Source organism: Panulirus ornatus, chromosome 12, assembly GCF_036320965.1.
Source record: "Panulirus ornatus isolate Po-2019 chromosome 12, ASM3632096v1, whole genome shotgun sequence".
NCBI classification, from domain to species: Eukaryota; Metazoa; Arthropoda; class Malacostraca; order Decapoda; family Palinuridae; genus Panulirus; species Panulirus ornatus.
In genome coordinates this window covers 53,421,591-53,447,557 of record NC_092235.1, presented here as the reverse complement: position 1 = coordinate 53,447,557, position 25,967 = coordinate 53,421,591, and the positions used below count along the sequence as shown (strand labels likewise).

Below are 25,967 nucleotides of genomic sequence, written 5' to 3'. Positions count from 1 at the left end.
ATCGATTCTCATCTATCCTCTGTTCCTGTGTACCTGAAGGCAATGATATTTTGACGCCAGGAGGCGTGGAAAGCAAGACAAGTAGACTCGTACAGGCCAGGCGGGAGTGTCTGTACTCCCAACAGGGTCAAGACTGTCACCCTCCACAGAACAAACGTGTCCAGATTAGGTTCCTCTGTACTCCTTCATGAGAACGTTAGCTTAAATTCTGATGCTACTCCACCCGCAGTCAATGACAGTGTTAGCCCGGATGCGGGGCAATTCAGATTCAGAGTTACGACAGTCGAGAGACATATTTGAAGCAAGTTGGTAATGTTTACGTCCAGACACAAGCTATCTTTTCCTCAGTTCTGATGTACGATGCTTGAAAGCTTCCCAACAGTCAGGAAACTAGCTCTGTCCATCATTCTTCCATTTCCTTTAACATTTTAAGTGTGAAAGTGTCTTTTCAACGTTGCTTGCAATCCAGACCAAAGCCAGGAATACGGTGCAAGTGGAGGAAGACATGCGTTGTGCTCTCTAGCCGTCACAAAGCCAAGTGTCCAAAGCCAAGGTTGCACATAGGCGCAGAAATCTCATTAATATCATGATCAAAATGTATCACTTTCATTTCCTGGATACATTTTTGCAGTGCCAATACATGAATTACATTAACTGAACAAGCAAAATATGTGAGCTTGTTATTACATCCTTTTCTTATACAAAACTACAAAAATGCAAGTTTTATACGGTTTTTTTTTTTTTCAGAGAATAAGCAGTAACCAAATATTTGTTAGGCGGCTGCAACTCAGCAAGTGTTAGGTTACATTAACTGTAATTTCCCACTGCAAAAGCTCGGCAAAGTAATGCAATTTCATTAATTGAGCAACCCAAGATTTTTGTACGTTATACTCGTTTGACCAGATAGTTCACCAGGTATTACGACTTATAATGAATTACTGGAGTATAATAAGCCATCTTAGAAATAGAGTTCGATGTAATTGAAATAATAGAAATTAAACAATCCAAAACAAACACGTATAAGGAAATGTAGAGAAAAACCAAATAAAGAAAAAAAAAATACGTAGGCGTGTGTGTACTAAGTTTTAAAAGAGGTTCCACAAAAAGCAGATTAGAAACCTCAAAGAAAGGAATGGAAAGAATAGAAAAAAAAGAGCAACTTCAGTATTCCATGACATGACAAAAATTTTAACCGCAAATAATCTACATAAATTTCACGACTTCCAAAACGAGGCAAAACGACCATCAGGTATGGTACAGACAGACCACCATAGGTCTCTCCACATGAACCAGTAGGATAAGGACCGAGAAAGGAAATACAAACAGATGAAATAAAAGAAAAAAAATATTCGCATGTTTCCTGATCTGTAATGTCTGCTTTATATAAAAACTATCTCTTTTTTCTCCTCTTGCTTTCAAGACACTCATCATTTTCTCAGAGGATGAAGATGAAACACCATGAGAAATCTGAGATGGAGAGACGTCACGACCTAAAGAAGGGCAGACAACTGCTGGAACAGTCACCTTGCAGCTTCCTGGTCACATAGTCTCTAACCCCCATCCTCTGTCTCCTGCACTATGTGTATGATCAACCATTTCCCCTCGCTTGTAAACGTGAGTTCGAGGGCGGAATATTTCTGGTCGTGTGGTGATGATGAGGATGGTATGAGGGAAAGTCAATACCAACATCCTAAAACTAGACTTACCTTATGAAAGGACACAGCTAGAGAGCTGTGGTACCTAACAACACTTGTGTGATAGCACGGGGAAGGGGAGAGGGAGATGAGAATAAGACTTGTATTAGCACTTTACCTTGTCTGAGGAGATTCGTGGCGGGTGCATCGGAGTCTGAAATATAAGAAACAACAGGTTAATCCCTTGAGCACGACGGTACAAACTTTGAGCAAAATGGGAGGATCCTTCTACACGTCGACATGACCCTGAGGTATATATTGTCGATCACACCCAAGGGTCGTACCTTTGCGCTTAAGGGTCATACCTAGGGGATTATTCACCAATGGACCACATTATAGTCCCTATCAATACTACTTCAAAGTTCGAGATTCATCACATTACACCATATATTGACTCAAATTTATTCTAAAAACAAAACGCTGGAATATAGTCATGACAGCTTCTTTTAATAAATGATTTATCAACATTCAGTTTCAGAGGAACGCTTTGCCATATAACTACTGAGACCGAGGAGCTGGCATGACTCCAGGTACCTGGCACTCCAGGTACCACTGGAATCTGGACGAATGAGACATCAGTCATTAGGTACTGACGCAGGGCCAACCTGCTGACTCTTGTATCCAGATCGCTGCAGTGCAGGCGCAATGGATTTCGTCAGGTCACGTCAGAGTAACTTAGGTCGCTTTGGTCAGTCCATCGTAAACCGATCGAACATAAATGCTAATGATATGAGTTATAACACAGGTCTCTTGTACATCTCATATGAACAGTAGTCACGATAATGTTAGCTATAACTAGAGACCCATAACAACACTTAACTTCCAGGAACACATAAGCGCAATGGTTAACGTAACAAATGACCAACAGATTCTCTATTCTTACCTAACACAGAACATTTCCACTTTCTAACTCAGAGCAGAGAAAGGCCTAAGTATGTCCTTGCTCATCGTGCCTAAATTAGCAGACACATCACTTGCCTTGATTTCTTCTTCATCACAAAGACAAATTGGTAAGTTTTCCCTCTTTTTTCATCCCTTAGATAAGTTCTTCCTCTTATCAATATCTAACAGAGGAAGCCAAGTCCTTCCTCTTCCTTACCTCAGGTACGATAAGCTCTTCCTCTTCATGATATGCAAGATAACCAATAACAAAAGTACGAGTCACAGTAATGTGAAACAAATTGAGAGATTAAGTTTATTACAGTTACTTCTCCTATGCCAGATACTAAAGCATCCTTCACCTCTGCAAACCTCTCCACTCCCTCAGACTGTCATTTGGACCACCACCACCTTCGTCTGTGTGGAAGAAGGCTACTGAAGAACATCTCTGGCAATCCGACATTCTTCGACCCCAGCAGGCAAGACCGTCTGTCAGTAGTCAGTCCACCACCAAAGCAAGATCGCACCAAAACCCAGCCCACACAAAGACCTCTTCTTCCCCAGTCGCTAACACCATTACGACGACCACTTCCTGTGTAATGACATCTTGTGTTACCATCTTCAATATGTTCTACAGGAGAACGTGCACCGTCCATAACTAATCACTATATTTCACTCGTTTTCAGCTTATATTTTTTAGCAATTGATTACATTTCATTAGCGAAATGTTAATGTCATTCTTTTTTTGTGTCTTACTATTATCATTCTCACTACTACTATCTATATTATTATTATTATTATTATCATTATTATTATTTCTACAAAACACACACACGTGCACAAAAGAGATGGGACCCCACAACTGTAAAACTCCCTCCCCCTACAGTACAAATAGGTAATTACATTACACTAAACTCACACACAGCCATAAATATACACAGACAAACACGAACACATGAGAATTAAACACACACGGAAACCTAAACTCATGCATACACACACACACACACACTCAAGCACCCCAGAGTCAAAAGAGATGGAACTCTCACCACTCCTCTCACTTCAACGGATAGAAACCTCGCCACTCCTCTCACTCCAGCCGCTGGGAACCTCGCCATTCTTCTCACTCCAACAGATGGCGACCCCGCCACTCCTTTCAATCCACCAGATGGAGACCCCTTTCCCCTCATGACCGGTGTCACGGCGTCATGAAGATGATCGCCCTAAGCCAACCTCGTCGTCTGCCTCTCTATTACACCTTCCTCAATTTCACCACCATTACCCAGCTCACGTCAAGTCTATACTTCATCAGTCAGTGTCTTCAGCACCTCCTCCAACACCCAATATCCCCCAGCAATATCTCCATCACCCCCTTCATTACAGTCGTCTCTCTCTCTCTCTCTCTCTCTCTCTCTCTCTCTCTCTCTCTCTCTCTCTCTCCACCCCTTCAGTACAATTTTCGTCACGTTACCATCACTGGTATGAGGCGAGCGTGTGAGCTCAACCTGTTCCAGACACTGGATAGGTGTGTTGCGTTCGTCCCCATAAGAAGACAACCTCGGTCCCACTGCAATCAGCTGATCTGATCACACACACACACACACACACACACTGCTAGGCGTCCACCTTAACATAATCCAAACCTTTATCCCCTTCACCCCACTACACGGATCTTCCTAATCCAGTTTCCCTTCCTCTCTCTCTCTCTCTCTCTCTCTCTCTCTCTCTCTCTCTCTCTCTCTCTCTCTCTCTCTCTCTCTCTCTCCTTCATCCCATTAGATCTTCCCTCTACTTTTGTGATTACTTATATTATAACTCTATCCTTTTGCCCTTCCCTCTTTAATACCCTTCCTTTCTCTACGCAGCTCTACTTTCTTTCTCAGTCTCCTTCTTCCCTTACTCCCTCCTCAACCTCTTCCTTTCCTTCTTCCCGTCTCTCTCACACTTGCCGCGCCAATCGTTTTTTTTTTTTCTCTAGTGACCATCTCATCTGCAATTCGCTCACTGTCTCCTTCACTTTCCGCGCCTCTCACTCCCTTTTCCTGAACTCTTACCACCTCCATTTCCTTTCCTCCCACACTCACTCTCTTCCCTCACCCCCCACACCCCCTTCTCTCTCTCTCTCTCTCTCTCTCTCTCTCTCTCTCTCTCTCTCTCTCGGTCCAGCACAATATCGGCTGATGAGCAATCAAGTGGCCGGAGTTTAATCAGGAGGATTGTGATGCGGGCGCGGCAACCTGATTAAATTGGAGCCCCTGATTGGCAACATTCACGTCAAATCAGCGGCCATTATGAGCCACAGCCTGGCCACAATGTGCGTCTGATGACTTCGCATGACCTGCATAAACGAGCGGGCGTGTACTTACCAGGTCCTACAGGGGGAAGAGGCCCCGGCCAAGACGTCAACAGTGGCACTACCAAGACCAGCACCACCACCAGCAGCAGCAGCCTGGCCTGGCCTGCTGGGGGGGTGTGGGTCAGGGCTGAGGGCCGGAGGCGAGCAGAGGGCAAGAGAGAGGGCTGCTCCTCTGCCTGGGCAAGAGGTTACTGCTGCTTACACTCAAGTTTACGGCTCTCTGTCTCACAGCACAACACAGTGGACTGAGGAACTGGGATTTTTTTTTCTTTTTTTATCTTTTTCATCGGAGTGACAGAAGAGGAAATGCTTCCCTCATATTCCAGCAAATGTTACATGTCTATGGTACCTTATATACTACTTCTGGCGTGCGTTTAAGCGACTACGGTGAATCCGATAAACGATTCATAACTGTCGTAAGAAATTGCATTTTGTTGTGTGTGGTTGTGTGTCCAATTAAGTTCCTCTGGACTGTTCTTGGTCAAAGTTCTTTTAGAAATTTTCTCTTAGATCATTTATTTTCTAAGCAAGGGTGAGAAGATAGACAGATTGTTGATGGAACCATTACCGAACGAGGGTGAAAGTCTGAACAAGGACGAGGTTACAGCTACTAGGGAGGTACGGGGTGGAAGAGCAAGGAGAACGGATCAAGTGGTGATGGGTGGCGAAGATGGGAGCGGAAGGGTAATGGATACGACGAAGGGTTAAGTGGTCGTACTAAGTTATGATGAAGGGAGGGTTGTGGTGAGAGCTGTGTAGTTAATGGGGTAAAGGGTAGGGGTGGAGACGATGAGGTAGGAGCCGAGGTAATAGGGAGTTCAGTCGATGAGGGAGGATGGTAAGGGTGATGAGCAGCGATATAGTGATGGGGGAGGAATGGGCACAAGGCACCAGTAACGTCAGCAGGTAATGAGTGAGCCAATACAACACGTGATCACCAGCGTTTTATGATGTCTCCCTATTAATGTCTGGGGGTCGAACACGTTTACATCTCTCTCTCTCTCTCTCTCTCTCTCTCTCTCTCTCTCTCTCTCTCTCTCTCTCTCAATGCCGTTCATAGCCCCCTCTCCTACCAATGCCTGTTCACAGCTCCCTCACATCTACTGCCGTTCAAAATCACTCCCACTCGCTATCGTCCATTGTCCACCCTACCCACCACCGCCCGTAGTCTGACCTAACCAGAGACATCGAAGACGCTAATGAACATGTTTCAAGAAAAGTCCTTTAGCATATTTCAAGACAAACAAATGAAAATGGCAGTAAAGGATGTTCTATGACTTGGACAACCGACCTTCTTGACCATTCCATAAATCAGTTGAGTGAGAGGAACGGAACCCGCACCCAACGTCACGCAATTTGCGACCAGCAGGACGCGTAGCGCTGCACTCGCCTCAAACCTCCACATAACGAACTGAGAGAGAAGTGTGGTAGGGGCAACTGATGTCACATATGCTAAGTATTCTACTTTAACGACTTTATTGAGCACAAAGGGGGTATACGATCCTATGAGCAAGACGTTACAACCCTTGGGCATGATGACCATGGAATTGATCTGACCCTTAAGGGTAAGGTCGAGAGCCAGGCCATCGTAACGTCGTGTTCAAGAGTCGTAGCGCCGTTGCACAGGACGCTACTGACCGACGACGCTCATGTGAGACTCCATGTACTTGACCCACTCACCAGAGGCGTTACCACTACCTCTTGTTAAGGCTGGCTGGGGGGCTCATCCCGCGTGTATGTGCGGAGCTGGTCTCTCGTGTCATGATGAAACTACAGTGGAACACAAACCTTGTCTAGGAGGTTGCTATGATGAACTGGAGAGCAGCAGTGTGGGGAAATATGTCTCGTTTTGTCTGGGGAGCAGCAGCAGCAGCAGCAGCGTGGAAAGATGTGTCTAGTTATTAAGCAAAAATTGTTCGTATCAACAAAACAATGCTGTACCACGTTAACTCATGTTTCCTCCCGGGTTACCACTTCCACTGGTAACCTACAAGGTCTTTCTCCTGTTCCCATCGTACATGATTTTTCCTTTTCCTCCTCACAACTTTCTCTCCTCTCTTCTACACATTTCCTTCCCATATTCTTTCTATCCCTCTTCCACCATCCTCCCCTCTCTTTCCACACTTCTTTCTACCTCCAAACAGCTTCCCATTTCCCTTCTCTTCCAATCCCACCTTTTCTCTCTCCCACAACCCCTTCCCTGTACCCCCAAAAAACTTCACCTTCCCTTCCCTTCACCCACTTCCCTTCCTTAACCGTACCCCTCCCTCTCGCCACCTCTTCCACCCACCACTTCATTCTACCCTCACTTCCCCCTACAGCAACTCTTGCACTATTGTCCAAAAAACATAAAAGTTATGAAACTGCAGATTGTGTGTCTGTGAACTTGCGTTGCGGGGAAATTTCAGCGAGTGCTGCGCCCCCCTTGTGACTTAGTGTTGTGGGGACGTGTGCCGTTAGTGTCTGGCTGTGATGGGCCCCGTCACAACCACCTTACTGCCGTGATTCAGGCAAACTCCCCCAGCTGCCTTGCTTGTATCTGACACTCATCACTGCTCAAATGTTATCAGAAAAAACAACAACAGCAACGAAACGATATTTTGTAGATATTGAACTCTAGATGATGTGACCTGAGAATAATCCACTCAATAGCTATATTTCCAAGATAAATCCATTATTCACTAAACTGCTCCCGGTGCATGAAACTCTCTCTCTCTCTCTCTCTCTCTCTCTCTCTCTCTCTCTCTCTCTCTCTCTCTCTCTCATACACACACACACACACAGACAGGCATCTGTTGTCCTGCCGGCAGTATCTGTTGCTTCCAGTCGACTGGAATTTACCTATATATCAAAATGATTACGACCTAAACAGAATCATTTTTTTGTTTTGATTTTTCGTTTTGTTTTGGCATTATCACAGTCGGTGATAATAACACAATGCCATTCGAAAGCCCCAGGCCAACTAACACATCACTAGCTGAACCTAACATTAACAGAAAGGTTATACTCACTCGTCGCTGTAGCAGATATACCAAATATATCATCACCATTTGTGATAAACCGTATGGTGGCCTTTCAGAGGGACCCCAGCAGAGTCTGTGGCTAGAACTACTGTCAAGTGCAAGTGACCTCCCGATACTTCATACGGTGGGGTAAAGTGGGAAAAAGTACAGAGGACGGGAGGGGGTTAAGCCTAGAGTGTGTGACTGGTCACAACCAACAAATGAGTTAAAGTGGGGGAAGCTTTCGTTATGTTCCAGACACCGAAGTGACAGAGTAAAAGACATTAGCGTGAAGCAAGATAAAACACCTGCAGCATAGCATGAAGCAGCACACAGACACATGTACCATAACATCATGACATGAGGCAGCAACAGACACCAGTTCCACAGCATAAGACAGCAACAGACACCTGTACCAAAGGATGAGGCAACAGCAGACACCTGTACCATAGCCTGTTGCAGCAACAGATACCTTTACCATAACACGATGCAGCAATAGGCACCTGTACCACAGAATAGGGCAGACAGAGGCACAAGAACCACAGTGTGAGGTGGTGGCACACTCACTCCCCGGACCCATAGCTGCTGACCAAGCAGAATGAGAACGGGATGTCAGACAACACTATACTAACCACTGCTGCCAAACCTAGGATTCAATATGGTCGTGAGTGCAATGGGGTTATCACCAGCCAGTATCCCCTTTCCCAAAAACACACTGGACCATATCCACTCCTCTAAACTATACAAGTTTATCTTCCAAAATTCTTATCACTAAAGTTCTGCGGCTTCGTTGATTCTGTAAACATAAAATATCTTTGTAAAGATAGATGTTATACTCTTATGAACGTGGTTAAATGTTGAGTATTTTCACCTCACATTCCAATTCGACCAGACACCATAACATTTACGAAAAGTAGATTATATATATATATATATATATATATATATATATATATATATATATATATATATATATATATATATATATATATATAAAGTTTATGATACGCTCGTTGTCTGTCTTGAACAATCCAATGTTTACCAAATGGCGTCCTAGATACGTCTCCTCGTTGTGTCTCTCGCATGTGTTTGTTCATGATATAGTCACAAAGTGTTAAAGACGTAATGTCTGGAGCCATCCATAACGTCGTCTGCCTTCTGTAAAAAAAGAAAAAAAAGTTTTCCAATTCTGCCCAAAAATCCAATTGCGACAGCTTCAACTGCCAAGGCTGAAAAACTTACAAGACAACTAACAATTTGTGGGTCTGATGAGAAGTCGTGGTAAAGTTCGGTCAGGAGAGAAAGAAATCCAGATATGAAACTCGTTGATCACGGAAAATGGAGTCAAGCCGCTTCGGGCGGCAGCGTCGAAGGCGAAGCGCCAGCGTCAGGAGGGCAGCCACGGAAGGTGCGGCGTGTTGACAATTCTCCTCAAATGCTGCAACCTAGTCAGAACGAGACGACGCCGTGCAGCTCCAAGTGTCAGTAACAGAACGACAGCGTGTTGAGGAGGAGTTACAGTGTTCTGATGCCTGCCTACGTGATATTAACGTGAGGTGCTTGTAATGCGTTATCGTCCGGTGGCGTCCAACTCAGGCTACTTCAGACCTCGTGTCCGTCACGCACCACAGTGGACTATTTCCCGTGTCGCTCTAGCTAACCAACGGGTCACCAAGTTAGGGCTCCGACACTAGGAGTGGGTACGGATTATCCTTCCGTGTCTTCACAGAACGTTAAGCTGAACTGACCACCTGGGAGGCAAAGAATCAAACAGACAATGGTGCTGCCCTCTACCTCCTCTTCTACAGGCAGTAGTTCGACCACTTCTCTCGCGGGCTCCCTGCAAGGTGCCCCCTCTTACCGGGGCCTGGTGGATCCACGGCACACATCTGGCTGCTGCTTCCCATAGTTCCTGAGTGGGGAGAATGGCCATACGAGGATTGACCGTTATGGTGACTCCTCATTTCCTCGACTAGCAGAGCCGTGGCGTTCTTCTCCTTCGTTTTGTCCTTTTCTCTTTGTATCATCTTTCCACGTCCAACAGTCATATCGACAAATATATATATATATATATATATATATATATATATATATATATATATATATATATATATATATATATATATATATATATATATATATATATATATATATATATATATATATTATCCCTGGGGATAGGGGATTAAGAATACTTCCCACGTATTCCCTGCGTGTCGTAGAAGGCGACTAAAAGGGGAGGGAGCGGGGGGCTGGAAATCCTCCCCTCTCGGTTTTTTGTTTTTTTTTCCAAAAGAAGGAACAGAGAATTGGGCCAGGTGAGGGTATTCCCTCAAAGGCCCAGTCCTCTGTTCTTAACGCTACCTCGCTAATGCGGGAAATGGCGAATAGTTTGAAAGAAAAAAGAATATATATATATATATATATATATATATATATATATATATATATATATATATATATATATATATATATATATCATTATTATTATTATTATACTTTGTGGCTGTCTCCCGCGTTTGCGAGGTAGCGCAAGGAAACAGACGAAAGAAATGGCCCACCCCCCCCATACACATGTATATACATACGTCCACACACGCAAATTACCCCAGACGCTTCACATGCCTTGATTCAATCCACTGACAGCACGTCAACCCCGGTATACCACATCGCTCCAATTCACTCTATTCCTTGCCCTCCTTTCACCCTCCTGCATGTTCAGGCCCCGATCACACAAAATCTTTTTCACTCCATCTTTCCACCTCCAATTTGGTCTCCCTCTTCTCCTTGCTCCCTCCACCTCCGACACATATATCCTCTTGGTCAATCTTTCCTCACTCATCCTCTCCATGTGCCCAAACCACTTCAAAACACCCTCTTCTGCTCTCTCAACCACGCTCTTTTTATTTCCACACATCTCTCTTACCCTTACGTTACTCACTCGATCAAACCACCTCACACCACACATTGTCCTCAAACATCTCATTTCCAGCACATCCATCCTCCTGCACACAACTCTATCCATAGCCCACGCCTCGCAACCATACAACATTGTTGGAACCACTATTCCTTCAAACATACCCATTTTTGCTTTCCGAGATAATGTTCTCGACTTCCACACATTCTTCAAGGCCCCCAGAATTTTCGCCCCCTCCCCCACCCTATGATCCACTTCCGCTTCCATGGTTCCATCCGCTGCCAGATCCACTCCCAGATATCTAAAACACTTCACTTCCTCCAGTTTTTCTCCATTCAAACTCACCTCCCAATTGACTTGACCCTCAACTCTACTGTACCTAATAACCTTGCTCTTATTCACATTTACTCTTAACTTTCTTCTTCCACACACTTTACCAAACTCAGTCACTGACCCCTTCACTTGAGAGAAGCAACTCGTCGATCAGACAAGGAATATCCCGAGGTCACTGGTAAGAACGAGCTCTTTGATCTGAGTACACTCGAACATGTAAACATAACTGTACTGAAGCCACCAGACACACCCATGACACAGTAAATGCTAAGCACTGCGCTTATTTCAGCCTTGAATTCTCTCTCTCTCTCTCTCTCTCTCTCTCTCTCTCTCTCTCTCTCTCTCTCTCACATACACATGGGTATGAAAACATTATATCAGCTCAGAAATTGAATGTTGTCTCCCTGACGCTCTGATCTCCACGAGGGTCATTCAGAAGGACCGCCAAAGCGATATGGCAGCGAGCGGGATAGCAAGATGAGCAATGAGACGCTCCTTCTGGTGTCTAATTACCCAGAATTTCTTAACGCTTCATGGAACCATCACGGCTGACGGTCGAGGGTCCGTGTCCTCAGGTGTCGCATGGCTCTGGAGGTGGTGGGTGGGGTGGACACGTATTCCCAGCTGCTGACTGGCTCTGTGCGTAGTGGACCCGTGTCCTCATGTGGTATGATAACGGTGCCGTGTCGTGGCTGGACTTGAGATATTACACACACACACACACACACACACACACACACACACACTTCTACTACCACTACGGGTATACGCAAACAGAAATATAAACTCGATACATACATCCAAGGATATAAGACGAAGCAACACATGTTAAACACTCCCCCTAACACATACACACACACATTGTATATATATATATATATATATATATATATATATATATATATATATATATATATATATTCATGCATACAGAAACATATCCACAAACGAACTGGAAAAATATCTCTCCCTCCTCCAAAGTTTATTCTGCTCTGCAGGGGCTTAAAACAGAAGCAAGCCACATGTAAACACTGGGAAAAAAGTCTTCCTGACCAGAACACACTCACAGCTCACGTCACAGCAAACACACTCACAGCTCACGTCACAGCAAACACACCATCAATCAGGACAACTGAAAAACGAAATCATCTACTCTTGAATTCACCTTATTTATAGAGGGGAATAATGTTTGTTCTCATCTTTCTTTATGCTACACCATACAACTATTCTTCCATTTGGCATCAGCCACCTCCATACTCTAAACTGCTTTACTATACCTCTTCGCACTACTCGCTCAACCTGAACTCGCCAGTGTAACTACGCCCAGGAAAAAAAAAAAAAAAAAAAGAGGCAAATCTTGTTTCCAAATTGTGAGAAAAAAAAATCCAGACCTTGATCCAGGCAATCATCTCTCTCCACGACTCAATCCTACCAATCTTCGAACCCCCCATCCCTAGCATCTGTGTCTCCAGTGTTCTGTCTGCTCCCCGACACTCTGATCCCGACACAACCTCTGACGCAGATGATGTTCGTCCTTCAGATCGGAAGAAATGTGTCTCAGAATGAATCCCAGTCAATGACAAGTTCTTAAAACCCTTTCTCTGCTGAAATACAGTTACCCTACAGAGAAGGATCCTTATTTCCTGTGGAACAACAGACCCAAACATTTACCTTAGTCCTCTCCGAAAGTCATGGAATCTGTCATGAAAAAAAAAGGAGCAAAAACTTGATTAACAGTGAAAAAGGTAAAATAACCTGAGGTACGTCGTGCGTCTCGGCCTAGCTATTGAGTCGCTGTTCCTTCTTTTTTTTCCTACATTACGAGCCTGTTTCCTCTTCGTAAGTTCTACCACTTGCCTCTTCACAAGTGATATCTCAGAAGCCTTTAACAACACTTGGCAAGAGGATTTTATCATCAAATCCCTTTAATCCCTTTCTGATGATCCCTTCTTATCTCGTTCCCAAGATCTTCAATTTTTTTTTCTATGCAATCGGATAATCCATCCAGAGGTTCATAGATCATGTCGTATTTCCCTATTAACGATGATGTGTCTAAAAGTCTGCTTCTTCTCCCACAATCTGTCTAACGTTATAACGACCTTTCAATAACCACTCACCAAAGAAACTCACGTGAAGTAGAATGAATTTTCTACACCGTCCCCACTTTTTTTTTCTTGGTTCGCTGAACAGGCTTCTACCTTTTCCTTTGTACTTCACTTAAAAGTTCATTTCCATTCTCGTTCCTGATCTTGCTAGCTCTGCACACACACACACACACACACACACACACACACACACACACGAGACACGATAACTCCGTAACATCTGATATTTCCAAAAACTGATGAACCGGTGTTTTCATTCAAAAGGGGACAGGTTTCAGCCGCCTATTTCTCTGTAATAAATAACCCAGTGCATCACCTCTCTCTCTCTCTCTCTCTCTCTCATCAGTATTCTTAACACCTTAAACACGATAGTAAGACCCTTTCTACATGACGGGACGACTCTTTTTACACGACGAGACGACACTTTCTACACGACGGGACGACCCTTGAACACGACGAGAAGATCCGTCGGGCAGGTTATCACCTCGCCTTTGACTTGACCCTTAAGGGTCATAACACTATGCTGAGGGATCGTACCGTCATGCTTAAAAGGCCAGACGAACCATAACTCATATTCTCTTAAAGGACCCAAGCACATTTGTAAGCCCGGAAAAAAAAATTATTCTAAAAGACTTGCTTTTCTTATCTAAATCCGTCCCTGGGTCTCTTCCTCGTAAACGCCCACCTCATGTTATCCCGCTTTATCATACTCCTCGCAAAGGATTCCTTATACACTTCCAAGGAATGGAAAGAGAGAGGAAAGGCCAGTGTTATTACGCGAAATAAGACACCAGCTACTCCGTGAGTTTTTAACAATAACAAACATCGAACGTATTTCCAACTGGCCTTCTTTTGGCGGCATCTTATTTCTTCTTTTTTGATGTATGATGTGATTTCTGACACATGCGAACATGCCCGTGGTCCTGGAGGTGTACACAAAAGGTTACGTTAAAACAGCTGAGGATGAAAACCATGTAACAACACCTGACACGAGAATGACTATACAAACGCCTTCTGTATAAAAAACCCGAAGCAATGGGTAACGTTCTTCACAACACGTAAAACAAATGAAAAAAAAAAAGAGAAAAAAAAAACCGAGTTATAAAATCTATATTCAAATGCAGATTTTCGTATGATGAGTTCGACGACCACGGACAATGGCTACGTGATGAAGGCAGTCGAGAGCCGTGGTAATGGCTCCGGCTCCAGGATACAGTACATACAACATTACGACACTGTAAAACCCACATCACTTACGGAGACCGGTGGCTGTTTGGTTCCCATATTGATAACGACGTTGAATATATCGTCCTCCCTCCGGCTCGTCAAACTGGCCACCTACTGGTCAAGCTGGCCACTAGCTAGTCACACTGGCCACCATCTGGTCAAACTAACACACATCAGCTGGTCACACTGGCCAAGAACAGTTCAAATTGGCCACCATCTGGCCACAATGGCCACATTGGTCACCAGTTGGTTCTACTATTTTCCTCACCTACACAGTGCCTATTCATGTATCTGCCGGGCAAACCAACAAAGTCTTTTGCTTCAACAGTACAAGAAATTTTAACCTTTAAGTTGAGGAGACACTCGTTTGTTTTACATGGCAAACTCCTAAAAAGGTTTCTAGAAAGAAATAAAAGAACCATCTGTGGTCTCTCTGAAAACTGATGTGAGAGGTTCCTAGTAATATCAACCATAATTATGATAAAATTTTTAACAAATTAATGATAATAGTGGTTTTTCCATTATCATTATTATCACTATCATTGTTATCATCACTATCACTATTATTATTATTATTATTATTATTATTATTATTATTATTATCATTATCATTATCATTAGACGCAGACGATACGAAAAACTATAGATTTTCATTACTCAATGATAAAATCTTATTGACTAGGTGTGTTATCTTCCCCCACTGACGGTCGGTATGTTAGGTATCCGAGTGCCGAACTCCAACCCCAGAAGAAACCTCACGAGAGGTTAGTCGGTCAAAGGAGCAATAGTCCTTTACAGCGCTCCTACTCACTTTCCTTCAATTCTCATTGTCAGAGTTTATCCGGATGAAGACCTTTCAAGGAGGAGGAGGAGGAGGAGGAGGAGGAGGAGGAGGGGACTCCTTCCTACCATCGGACAAAGGTGGCAAAGGAGGAGATCGGGAGCCCTGGGTGTCGGAGGTTATTCTCCACCTCTGATCCGCTCCTTAAATTGATTCTTATCTTTGTTCACTCCGTCACACTGGCCTCTGTGATTCACCGGTCATGTGGGTCCAAGAGGCTTTTGCTCTTCACGTGCACCAGAACTATTCAGCGACGGATTATGTCCACCAGATCTCACTTGACGAAAATTCGCCAGGTCTGTGACAATGGTTTGGTCGCGTATGTGTCTGTCTGGTGTCTGGCCTTTGAGTGCTCGGGGTGACGCTGTGAACACTCGAGCTAGTCGTCTTCAAAAGCTTCACATTAAGTCCCATAAGGAGACAATCTGAGTCAAGGATCGCATCAAAAAGTCGTGAGAAGTCTAGATAGAGGCTGTAGGCCATTTGACTTGGGAGGATTAAGGTCTATGCACCCTGGCTGTCAAACACCATTAAGGACAGGTCTACAATTACCCTGTCCTTACATAGTCGTTTTTCGAGGGTTATATTCCACTCATGACAAGTCTACAACACCAGTAAACTCGTCCCCTCACGGTTTCTTAAGACTACGAAAGTCTCCGTACCCGAACCTAACCACATACCCGAGCACAACCTTACACAACTCTCACCTTGTCCCCCTTACGGTCGTTTCAAGGGTCAGAGTTACGAGCCCCTGACCCAACATCCCACCACCGTACATCAGTAGTTATCCTCCCCTGAACCACATAGTGTTATTTTCTCGAGGTTCCACTAAGTATGGACCGTCTCATTCATCATCACTGTCGTTCGTTTACGTCAACTGAAGATTCTATATCAAACGATCTTTCATGATATTCCAGGACCTAAATAACGTAACTATATGAAACAGTAAATCTTAAGCTACCCATCCTATGTATAGTTTGTGTGTGAATACCCGACGAGGCTAAGTGAACCCTTGTTCAGCTGAAACAAGACACCAGGGAAGGAAGCAGCCTGTGCACCTCTGCCATCTACCAGCTGAAGTGGAAATGCCAAATGACACAGGCGAGCGTGTTTTCGACGACCATTTAGTCAACAACATAACCTTTACTTTCAACAAATCTCTCCATTCTAAAGAGATATCTATATATATAACAAATATGCTTCCCTTAAGAGTTAATCTGATTTCATTCAGTGGAAATTTGGTCTGAGCACTTTATCAACACATGGACCGGAGGCCGTTAAGAATAGCATCACTTATGGCCAAGTGCTGGACACTCCTGCATAATGCTGACCTGGATCTCTGCCTCGACTAGTGAGACCCATCGACGGAGAATAAGACCCAAGAATACGAGCACCTACCTGGCAACGTCATTTGACCTTGGGCAACACAAGACCTTCGTGGAGAGGTAGATTCAACCCCATATATATATATATATATCATGACCATATACATCGTGGGGATATCATCCATGGGTCGTTCTCTACTGCAGGACCGTGAACATTTAATCCTCCCCCACCGCCAGACGCGTTCCTCACATCAACCCACGGAGAGAGAGAGAGAGAGAGAGAGAGAGAGAGAGAGAGAGAGAGAGAGAGAGAGAGAGAGAGAGAGAGAGGTGGAAAATCCCGCCGATTGCACCAGCGCCGCCGATTACACAATAGTTGCTTATGGATTTCCCGGGATTTTTTAAAATAATTTGAATGCTATAATCACGGGGTATTTGTTCTGTCAGCGCTTCAGTAATCACACCAGATGAATATGGAATATATGTATATATAAAATACACGTGTGGATACTCTACACCAAACCTGCCCGAGGTGGTGGTTCGCAGGGTGTTGAGCGGCTGGGCGTTCTTGCATACACCTTGGTACGTGTCGGGTCGAACCATGTGTAGGTGTATGTGATTCCAAGGATCTAGATAGATAGATAGATAGATAGATAGATAGATAGAGAGAGAGAGAGAGAGAGAGAGAGAGAGAGAGAGAGAGAGAGAGAGAGAGAGAGAGAGACCAGTGGATGACACGGGTGAGGAGGGGATGGGAGTCGTACAGTGATGACCTGGCTGGTCCATTTTAAGTACTGTGATCTTCACCTTCAGTGTCAATGATCAGTATGAACATTTTAAGCATAGAGGACAATGCACACGCACATACACCATTTTTATGTATATACATACAGACACTGAAGCAAACTACCTGAGACACACACACTAACACCTACACACACACACACACACACACACACACACAACATATTCATGCGTACTCACTTAAAGACCCGTTGAAAATGAAACTCGTTCTCATGACACAAATCCAAATCCGGCTTGGAAGAACCCCTTCCCCATCGACGTAAACCCTTCCTTTCCAATCCCCTCACCCTCCCACTCGTCTCCCTCTCCTCTCCCCTCCGCATCCGCAGCCTCTTCCAACTTGCTGGCTAATGTTGTCGAGTGAATGGATTGGGAATTGCAAACTTTCCTACTGAGAATGACAAGGACTTTATTGAACTTGGCAATGACGTCGAGGGAGTAGCTGCAGGATGACTGTTGGTGAAGTGAGGGAGGAATTCAGGTGATGGGCCGGGGGGGAGAGAGTTGGAGAGATGCTGCACGAGTGTTGGTGATGAGTTGGAGAGAAGTTATGGATGGTCAAGCGCTGGGGGTATTGGGGGTGGGGTAGGTTGGGGTGGGAGGTAGTTTGGATAGTGAGAGAGGCTGGTGAAATACTGGTCACGGAGCTGGATGAATGCTTGGTGATTGAGTTGAAGGGCAGTCTGGGTCATGGAATGGTGAAGTGTTGGTGATGGGTCAGCAGCGTTGGTGATGAGTGTTGAAGGGAAACATTACAATCTGAGAAGTGTTGGTGCTGTGGTTGAAGGAGTGTTGGTGGAAAAGGTGGAAAGGCTTCTTGGTGAAAAGTTAGAGGAAGATGCTAGTGGGTTGTGTAAGGTAAATGATAATGATGTAGTGATTGGGGAGGAGTGTCTGTATACATCACCGGAGTGCTGGTGATGGCTTGACGGATTGTTGGCGAACGTAGCCGAAGTGTTAAGAGGAGTAGAAATGAATCTGTCCGTCTATCTGTCTGTCTTTCTGTATGTCTGCATTCTAAATGTCAAACACTTAAGACTATTATCTTCAGATTATCAATAATATGTTGCATGTCAGATATACGAGGGAATTAGTGCGTCTTACACCGAAAGGTTGAAGACTAAGGTCATGCCGGCCGAATACAATAAAACGGTTGCACGCAACTTCGCTGTCAAGGACCAGCGTCTAAAGTACCAGGTCAAACTTCAGACACGTTTCGTATGTGTTTAAGGCAATACAAAACTGTGTGACATACATCAGTGCAAATACAGACACAAATACACTCTAAGATCCAACAGGAAATAGTCTCACAATGCGTAGGAGTCAGTACGGGCCAGCTCGGGGATGGAACCTCGTGGGTTCGAATTCTCGGAGTGGCAGTCGGCCTACACCTAACCCAGGTGTTCATCCTCCCCTCAATAAATGGATACATGTCTTAAGCTAGGGTGTGTGTGTGTGTGTGTGTGTGTGTGTGTGTGTGTGTGTGTGTGTGTGTGCGCGCGCGCGCGCGCAGAAGTAAAATTACGTTACACATATACAAAGTTAAAGTGTAAAACTCTCTCCCTGTCATACACAAATGCTAATCAAAAATAGTAATCACACAAATAATCACGTCTACAGAAACCCTTTCAGACATGTGTACAAATTCAACCACAAACACAAACAGACTCACACCCAGATCTACGTTCATAGAGACATTTCCACAAAATCATTCCCAAACAATTCACAAACGTGCGCTTACTCATACCACAAACATTCACAAACTCATCCATACGTCCAAACACACACACACACACACACACACACACACAAACTTAAGAACAAACCCGCCAGACACACAAACCCGCCACAGACACACTAAGCCCAAGAAACAGACTGATGATTAAGGGAGCTGAAAATAATCCAGTTCCTTTGATTCATAAGCGTGTTTACATTAGAAGACAAATGGTGTAGGGATCATTATTTCCTGAGCTCTCACTTGCACTGCCCACTTCCGACGTACGATTTGTCAAGCGCCGTATGGTGGCACTGGTGGCCCACAAGGCACTGGTGGGCCACAAGGCACTGGTGGGCCACAAGGCACTGGCGGGTCACAAGGGCACTGGTGGGCCACAAGGCACTGGTGGCCCACAAGGCACTGGTGGGCCACAAGGCACTGGTGGCCCACAAGGCACTGGTGGCCCACAAGGCACTGGTGGGCCACAAGGCACTGGTGGGCCACAAGGCACTGGCGGGCCACAAGGGCTCTGGTAGACCACAAGGCACTTGTACTATCCTGTCTGGTTCTATGTGCGCCTGCGCCATTCTAATGAGACATATATCTCTGGCTACTTATTTCTTTTTCTCTCGCTTCATCCAGGCAAAATCCTGTCACAGTCACTCGTCGCTTGGTTGCTTATCCTTGTCTCTCGGAATGAGAATTGCAAATGACAGAGAAAGGAAAAATCTACGTTAGAAAGAACTGATGGAAATTAAACTTGCATGTGCTAGTAATACAAATATCAGAAATACCTATTCAGTAGTGATTTCTATCAAACATTGATAACTAAAGTGATCAGGTGGTGCAAATATGTTAAGAAGCTGAAGGCGGTGAAGATAAATAACAAGACGATTATGAGAAACAACTTCAAAAAGGCTTTATAAGTAAATGAGGCACACAGAACTAGAGTGAGTGCATCGCAGCTATAAAAGAATGTACAAATTTGCGATAGGCTCACAAATAACCAGAAATATAAAATCTTCCCAAAAGATGTAGGAAACATAACTTGTAATACGTGGTGGACATGGACGTAGCGCCAGAAACACTATGTGTAGACGACAAGGAACGGAAGATTGTCAAACAGAAGCGTTCCATGTTAAAGGCACTGGTCATCTGTACCAATTGTGATGCACACCTATAAGGACAAATGGATGCAAGGTGTGCAGCTAAGGTAGATAAGGCAAAAAAAATATGATAAAATAAAACTGATGAAGAACAAAAGAGTGATGATAGGGACACAGAGTAAAGAAAATACATAAATGATGGGAAGTGGAGGGATAGTCTGATGATAAGCTGAGAGACAAAACAAAATCTGCATACGAAAACGACAATAGTGCGAGACCCAAAGATACAAGAACTGTGTCAAAGAATGACAAGACACAAGGAGAAAGTGACGAAAAGGAAGAAACCAACAAATATGACGAGAGGCAAAATTAAATGCAGGCAAGATCTAAGAAGCAGACGCATATATTTCGTTGGAAGCAAGTATAATCATCTTACAATATGTGTAAAAGCGCCTCTCTTCGGAACCCTAGTTGCCAGGGGATGTTGAGACAAAGAATGTGAATCTGCTCATCCTGATATGTGCCACAGATGTGACGAATATCACATCTGCGAGTGGGTAGGCTACCTGCAAAGCTCAACTCATACCGAAATCTGCGATTATTTCACAAATCTAGAAAGAGTTCAGGGAGAAAATGAGAACTGTGTGTGTTTAAACATCCTGTAACAGAGATGTGGAAAATACAAGAAGTGAAAAAGAAAAACGTGCAGGAAGTATAAAGAACCAGGACAAACCATAAGACATAGAGACAGACATGAACAGAGACGGAGACCTTTTCATGAAAACCTAAAGAAATTCAGGAATGAGCATGGTTTAGAGAACATTTTTAGAGACGATGAATGAAAAAATGGAAACCATCAGAGATGCTGTAGTGAAGAAAAACTTAAATGTCTGGAATATGAGTATGAAAAACTACACATCATCATCATCAAACAGAAGTGCATGACATGTACAATATTTGGCTGCAACAAGAAAAATATAAGCCTGATCAAAATAGACCAAGATGATATGAGGTGCAGGACCATCATGGACACATCATATCAACTACAGAATCGCGACCCAACGGATGGAAGTCTTATTACGGAACCAAATGAGGAGAATCCCGGCAGAAATAGGAATGAAACAGATTAGAAGAACTACATAATTAAGGCAAAGAAAGTCTACTTGAAAACATGAAAATGAACTGGTCTCGTATGAGAAAGCAGGCAACAAAATAACCAGATCCCCAAACACCAAAAAAAGAAAACTCCCGAGGATCATTAAAGTAACGGAGACCCAGCACTTGCAAATTCTATTAACTGAGAACTTTAGAATCAAATTACATCATAGAGAACAGAGTACACCCTACCAATCAACATGACAGAAAAGTGGTTCAGTGAGAAAGTGAGGAATGAGGAAGATTTAGCACAATGTGAGGCGTTTCGAACAGACAGATCCAGAATCCAACAGATGTCCATAGGAAGCTGGTAGGGATGCAGATTAGGAAGATCACAGTAAGTATCAACTGATTATAATGAGCACCCCAGCCATAAACGATACAGATTTAGGAACAAAGGCCACCAGAAACAAAGCTAAGTGATTTAAGGGAATTATCAACAAAATTTGAAGAAAAACTGAAGGGGATACAAAAACCACATCCCATAGTTATATGGCCTAGTGACAGGAAGAAAGAGTACAGGATAAATACAGATACAGAACAAAGGCAACAATAATGGATCAGCAGATGGAGAACAAATCCCAATGGCTAAACAATATGTATGAATCACTGTTCAAAAACCATGGGCAAGGAAACCAAAGTTAAAAGAGGAGGAACAACAGGAACAGATATTATCTTTACTAATTACATCGAACTAATCTTAGACATGGAATTAAACGAAAAAAGCTCATTGGATCACACCATCATAGAATATTACAGAAATAACTACCGCTTGTACAGTTAGGAGTAAACAACTACCGCTTGTAAAGTAGGAGTTAATGAATGTGAACGTGATACAGCAGCCGAAGATAACAGAAGGTTGAGCAAATGAATTTTCACCAGAATGTGCTGGAGAACGATTCATCAACGAATTCTAAAGACTAAAGACAAACTAGAGTGAGATCTTCAAAGGCAATAACAATGAGGCAAACATGAGTATATTAAATAGAGTTAATACCGACCGAATGAAAATATAATGAAACAAAGGATGAATATAGAGCTCATGGGTAGAAAAAGAAGGTAAGCAATTTGTAGGAAAAGAAAGGGCTGGATGGGAATACAGAGAATGTTAACAATGAAATAGTGAGAACAAGTAAAAGAGAAAGTGACAATAAATGAGGAGAAGTTATTTAACACATGGACTGGAACCCAAGTATACTATTATTGTCGAACATGAAAAAAGACTTTGTTCCTTTTAGTAGGGAAAAAAATCGAAAACGAACCTAAAAAAACAATCCAAACCAGTATTCAGTGGTGTAATGCAGGGCTCAGTCCTGGAACTATTGCCGTTCATCATCTATGTAAATGACTTACCAAAGGAATATACCCGTACCTGAATATGTCTGCGGATGATATCGGAGTTAGGAGATCAGATGCAGAGAAGACGGCGTCAGCCTACAAGGGGACCTAAACAAAAGCCAGAGTGGATCTGATGCATGGCTGATAAAACTCAACCCTAACATTATCCTGGTAAAGAGGATGGGATACGGTCACGATACGAATCTTCATCTAGCTGCAGGATTCTGTGTCTGTGAGAGTCTACGAGTCGACACTGTCTCCCATGTGAGGCCAAAATCCCTCCCCGTGTAGGAGAAAGAAACAGGTAATTACAGTCGAAGCTTCAGAGTATCATAAAAGATCCCCGTATCTAAAATGTTAAAGACGTACTGAATAAAAGATAAATCAGAGTTGCAACCACTTTCACCATTACCAGATAAGACTCCTCTTAAGGACCTAACGACCTACTCTCATTATCTTAATCACTATTGCTACAGCCAGTACTAACCAACCTTAAGTATTCCACAACAGCTTAGTCCAGTAACTGCAATGTAACTGTAATGACTGGCTCCTCGCCCAGTCAACTGCACCACAAATACAGTCAGCTATACCAGACATCTTGCTGCTCTACTTGTTCCTCCTCCCACTCACATTCTCGCTCTCCTTTCACGACAGCATAATTATTCCTTTCTTTTTTATCATTTTCTGTCGTGTCTCCTTTGTTCTTGTCTTCCTAACTCCTTTATTCCTAGATTTTTCTTTCATTTTGATGTCATTATTCTCTTCCACATCTTAACCACTTGATGTCGTCTTCCTACGTTCTCTCTCGCTAGTCAGCCTTTCTTTCGCCCTTCTCTTTACCTGCCTCACACACTCCCAGCCGTCTCCACGCCTCCGCTAGACCCCTCCCTCCTCATTCGTAATTCTCTATCTTGATTTGCTCATGTATTTACGTCTAAGACAAAATCTAACCTTTCTCCACTGAAGGATCTTATCCTTTTCCTTATTTGCTTTATATTATCTACCTTCCTACACCTGGACCAGCTCCTCCGTCCTTCATTATCTTCATCTCCTCAAGATTTTATTGCTCTCCCACCTTCGTCCTTACTTCTCCCCCATCTTCACCAACCAAAACACTCTCTTCCTCTCCGTCCCTCTCTTCACAGTCACCAATTCAACTGCCTATTTCTACTCACAGTTTCCTTCACCTTGTTCTTCATTCACATACTTCTATCCCAGTCTTTCTTCTCGTCACCATCTTTCACATCACCGACGCATTACCATATTTCATTCATCCATGTATGTCCTCACTCTCCCCATTATCAACTCCTCGAGCCAATTTCCCTCGTCTAGCCAGTGTCACATTTCTCAGTGCAGCACTCATCACTGGCGCCACCCTGCTGTCATACCCCTGCACGGTGAGTCCATCATGATTCATGACCCATCGCCTCTTGCCGACCCCTTCCGTTCCTGCCTCATTCCCTCTCTTCTTCACCCCAGCCATTATCAAAATTCCCCTTCATCTACAGTTTCATTATCAATTCGTCTAACCTCCCATTACCTCCTCTCTCACTGGAGCAGCCTTCCTTCCCAGCGACTCTCTCTCTCTCTCTCTCTCTCTCTCTCTCTCTCTCTCTCTCTCTCTCTCTCTCTCTCTCTCTCTCGTACCTCTGTTTCCCTCGTCTTACCTCCCTCTCGTCCTCCACCTCCTCCTCCTCCCTCAGCCCACCCCCTGACCCAGACCACCATCAGCGAGACATCCTAACGAGCGGCAGGCGATTACACGGCCGAACCAGTTGAAGTGCGGCCCTTCTTGATTGCACCTCTCTAATTGGTTCATTAGCCTCTGTTGCCGGGAGTTAGGAACCTTGTCGAATAGGCCAAACTTCTCATTCCCCCACAACTCATTATTTAGCCCAGCAAAACTGGCAGCTTCTTTCTGCCGTGGATCACAACCCTCTTCCCCCCACACCACACCACACCACATCCTCCAAGCCCCCTGATACCAGGTATTCCCCACCACCTCCTGCTTGCCTCCCCCCACTCCCCAGCAGCCTTCCCCCAACCCCCTCCCTCCGTGACCCATGCCCACCTCTTTATCTAGATCTGACTCTTCTCCTTTCCTTTATCAGTCTTCGAACGAAAAGTGGAACTGAGGGACGAAGGACTGTGAGCGAGTGTGTGTGTGTGTGTGTGTGTGTTAATATATCACTGTGGGGAGAGAAAATGAGGACTATCTCCCTACCAATGATAACCTGCGAGAGCTTACCACGAGGCACGGCTAACGCGTGACGTTCAAAGCTCAGAGAGAAAGAGAACGAGAGAAACAAAAAGGCTTCTTTTTTCCCCCCTCTTTCTTTTTTGATTGGTTAGGATTTTTTGTCGGTGAAGTGATCATGGGGGGAGGTTGGCATAATCACCAGAGATTCATTAGCGAAGACTCCCACCCTCCCGGCTTTCCTCCTCCTCCTCCCCCACCACGTTGGTCGTCAGCATATTCTACCCGGGGCTTCTCCCGACGCCGAGGTCATCGACGAAGAACAGATAATGTGCTCCGATGAAACGCAATCAAGCAGGTGGGGAGGGAGGGGAGGAGCCCCCTTCCTACCCCCACCTCAGATTCCGTGGAGGTGGTCGCGAAGGGTGAGGGTGGGGTCATTAAAGTTGGGGGTAAGGGGTCAAAGGTGGAAGGTGTACACGTGCAGGGGTGAGGAGGAAGGAGAGGGATGTAGAGCTCAGTAACGCCGGGGAGAATCGTGAGGGATCGTGGGGGAGTAGAGGACTAATGCGAGATGCTACGGGAGTAGAGGACGACGGGGGAAGGATAATATTGGAGGAAGATATGGGAAGTGACGGGTGCAAGCGTCGTGAGGAAGTGTAGTGTAATGGTCTCTTGGAACATGAGACGGAGACAGAGTTGAGCGTCGCTGGTAGCTGGTTCTGCCATACCAATGTAGGGTCCAGAAGCTGGGAAGACGGCTGGTGGTTAGTTGCTGGCGAGGCAGGTAATTCACCCCCTCTATGATAACTCAAGTAACCTCTTTATCCAATAAGAGTTTTCTTCTCGCCACACCCCAGGAGACGTGTTACACCACCTGGAGTTCTCGCGTCCACCACAGCTCGAGCCACTTTCTAAGGAGCGGTGCAGTCCGTACATCATCCTGTGGCACGTCGGTGTACAGGCCCAGC

At 44.4% G+C, this 25,967-nt stretch overlaps 1 protein-coding gene across 1 annotated transcript in view; it reads right to left on the bottom strand.

The window, feature by feature from the left end:
- LOC139752062 (uncharacterized) overlaps positions 1-25,967 on the bottom strand; it is a 244,045-nt gene that overhangs the window by 204,425 nt on the left and 13,653 nt on the right. The window contains exon 2 of the mRNA XM_071667899.1: positions 1,813-1,848. Within this exon, the coding sequence (XP_071524000.1) occupies positions 1,813-1,848 (36 nt within the window). The remainder of the gene's footprint in view (positions 1-1,812; positions 1,849-25,967) is intronic.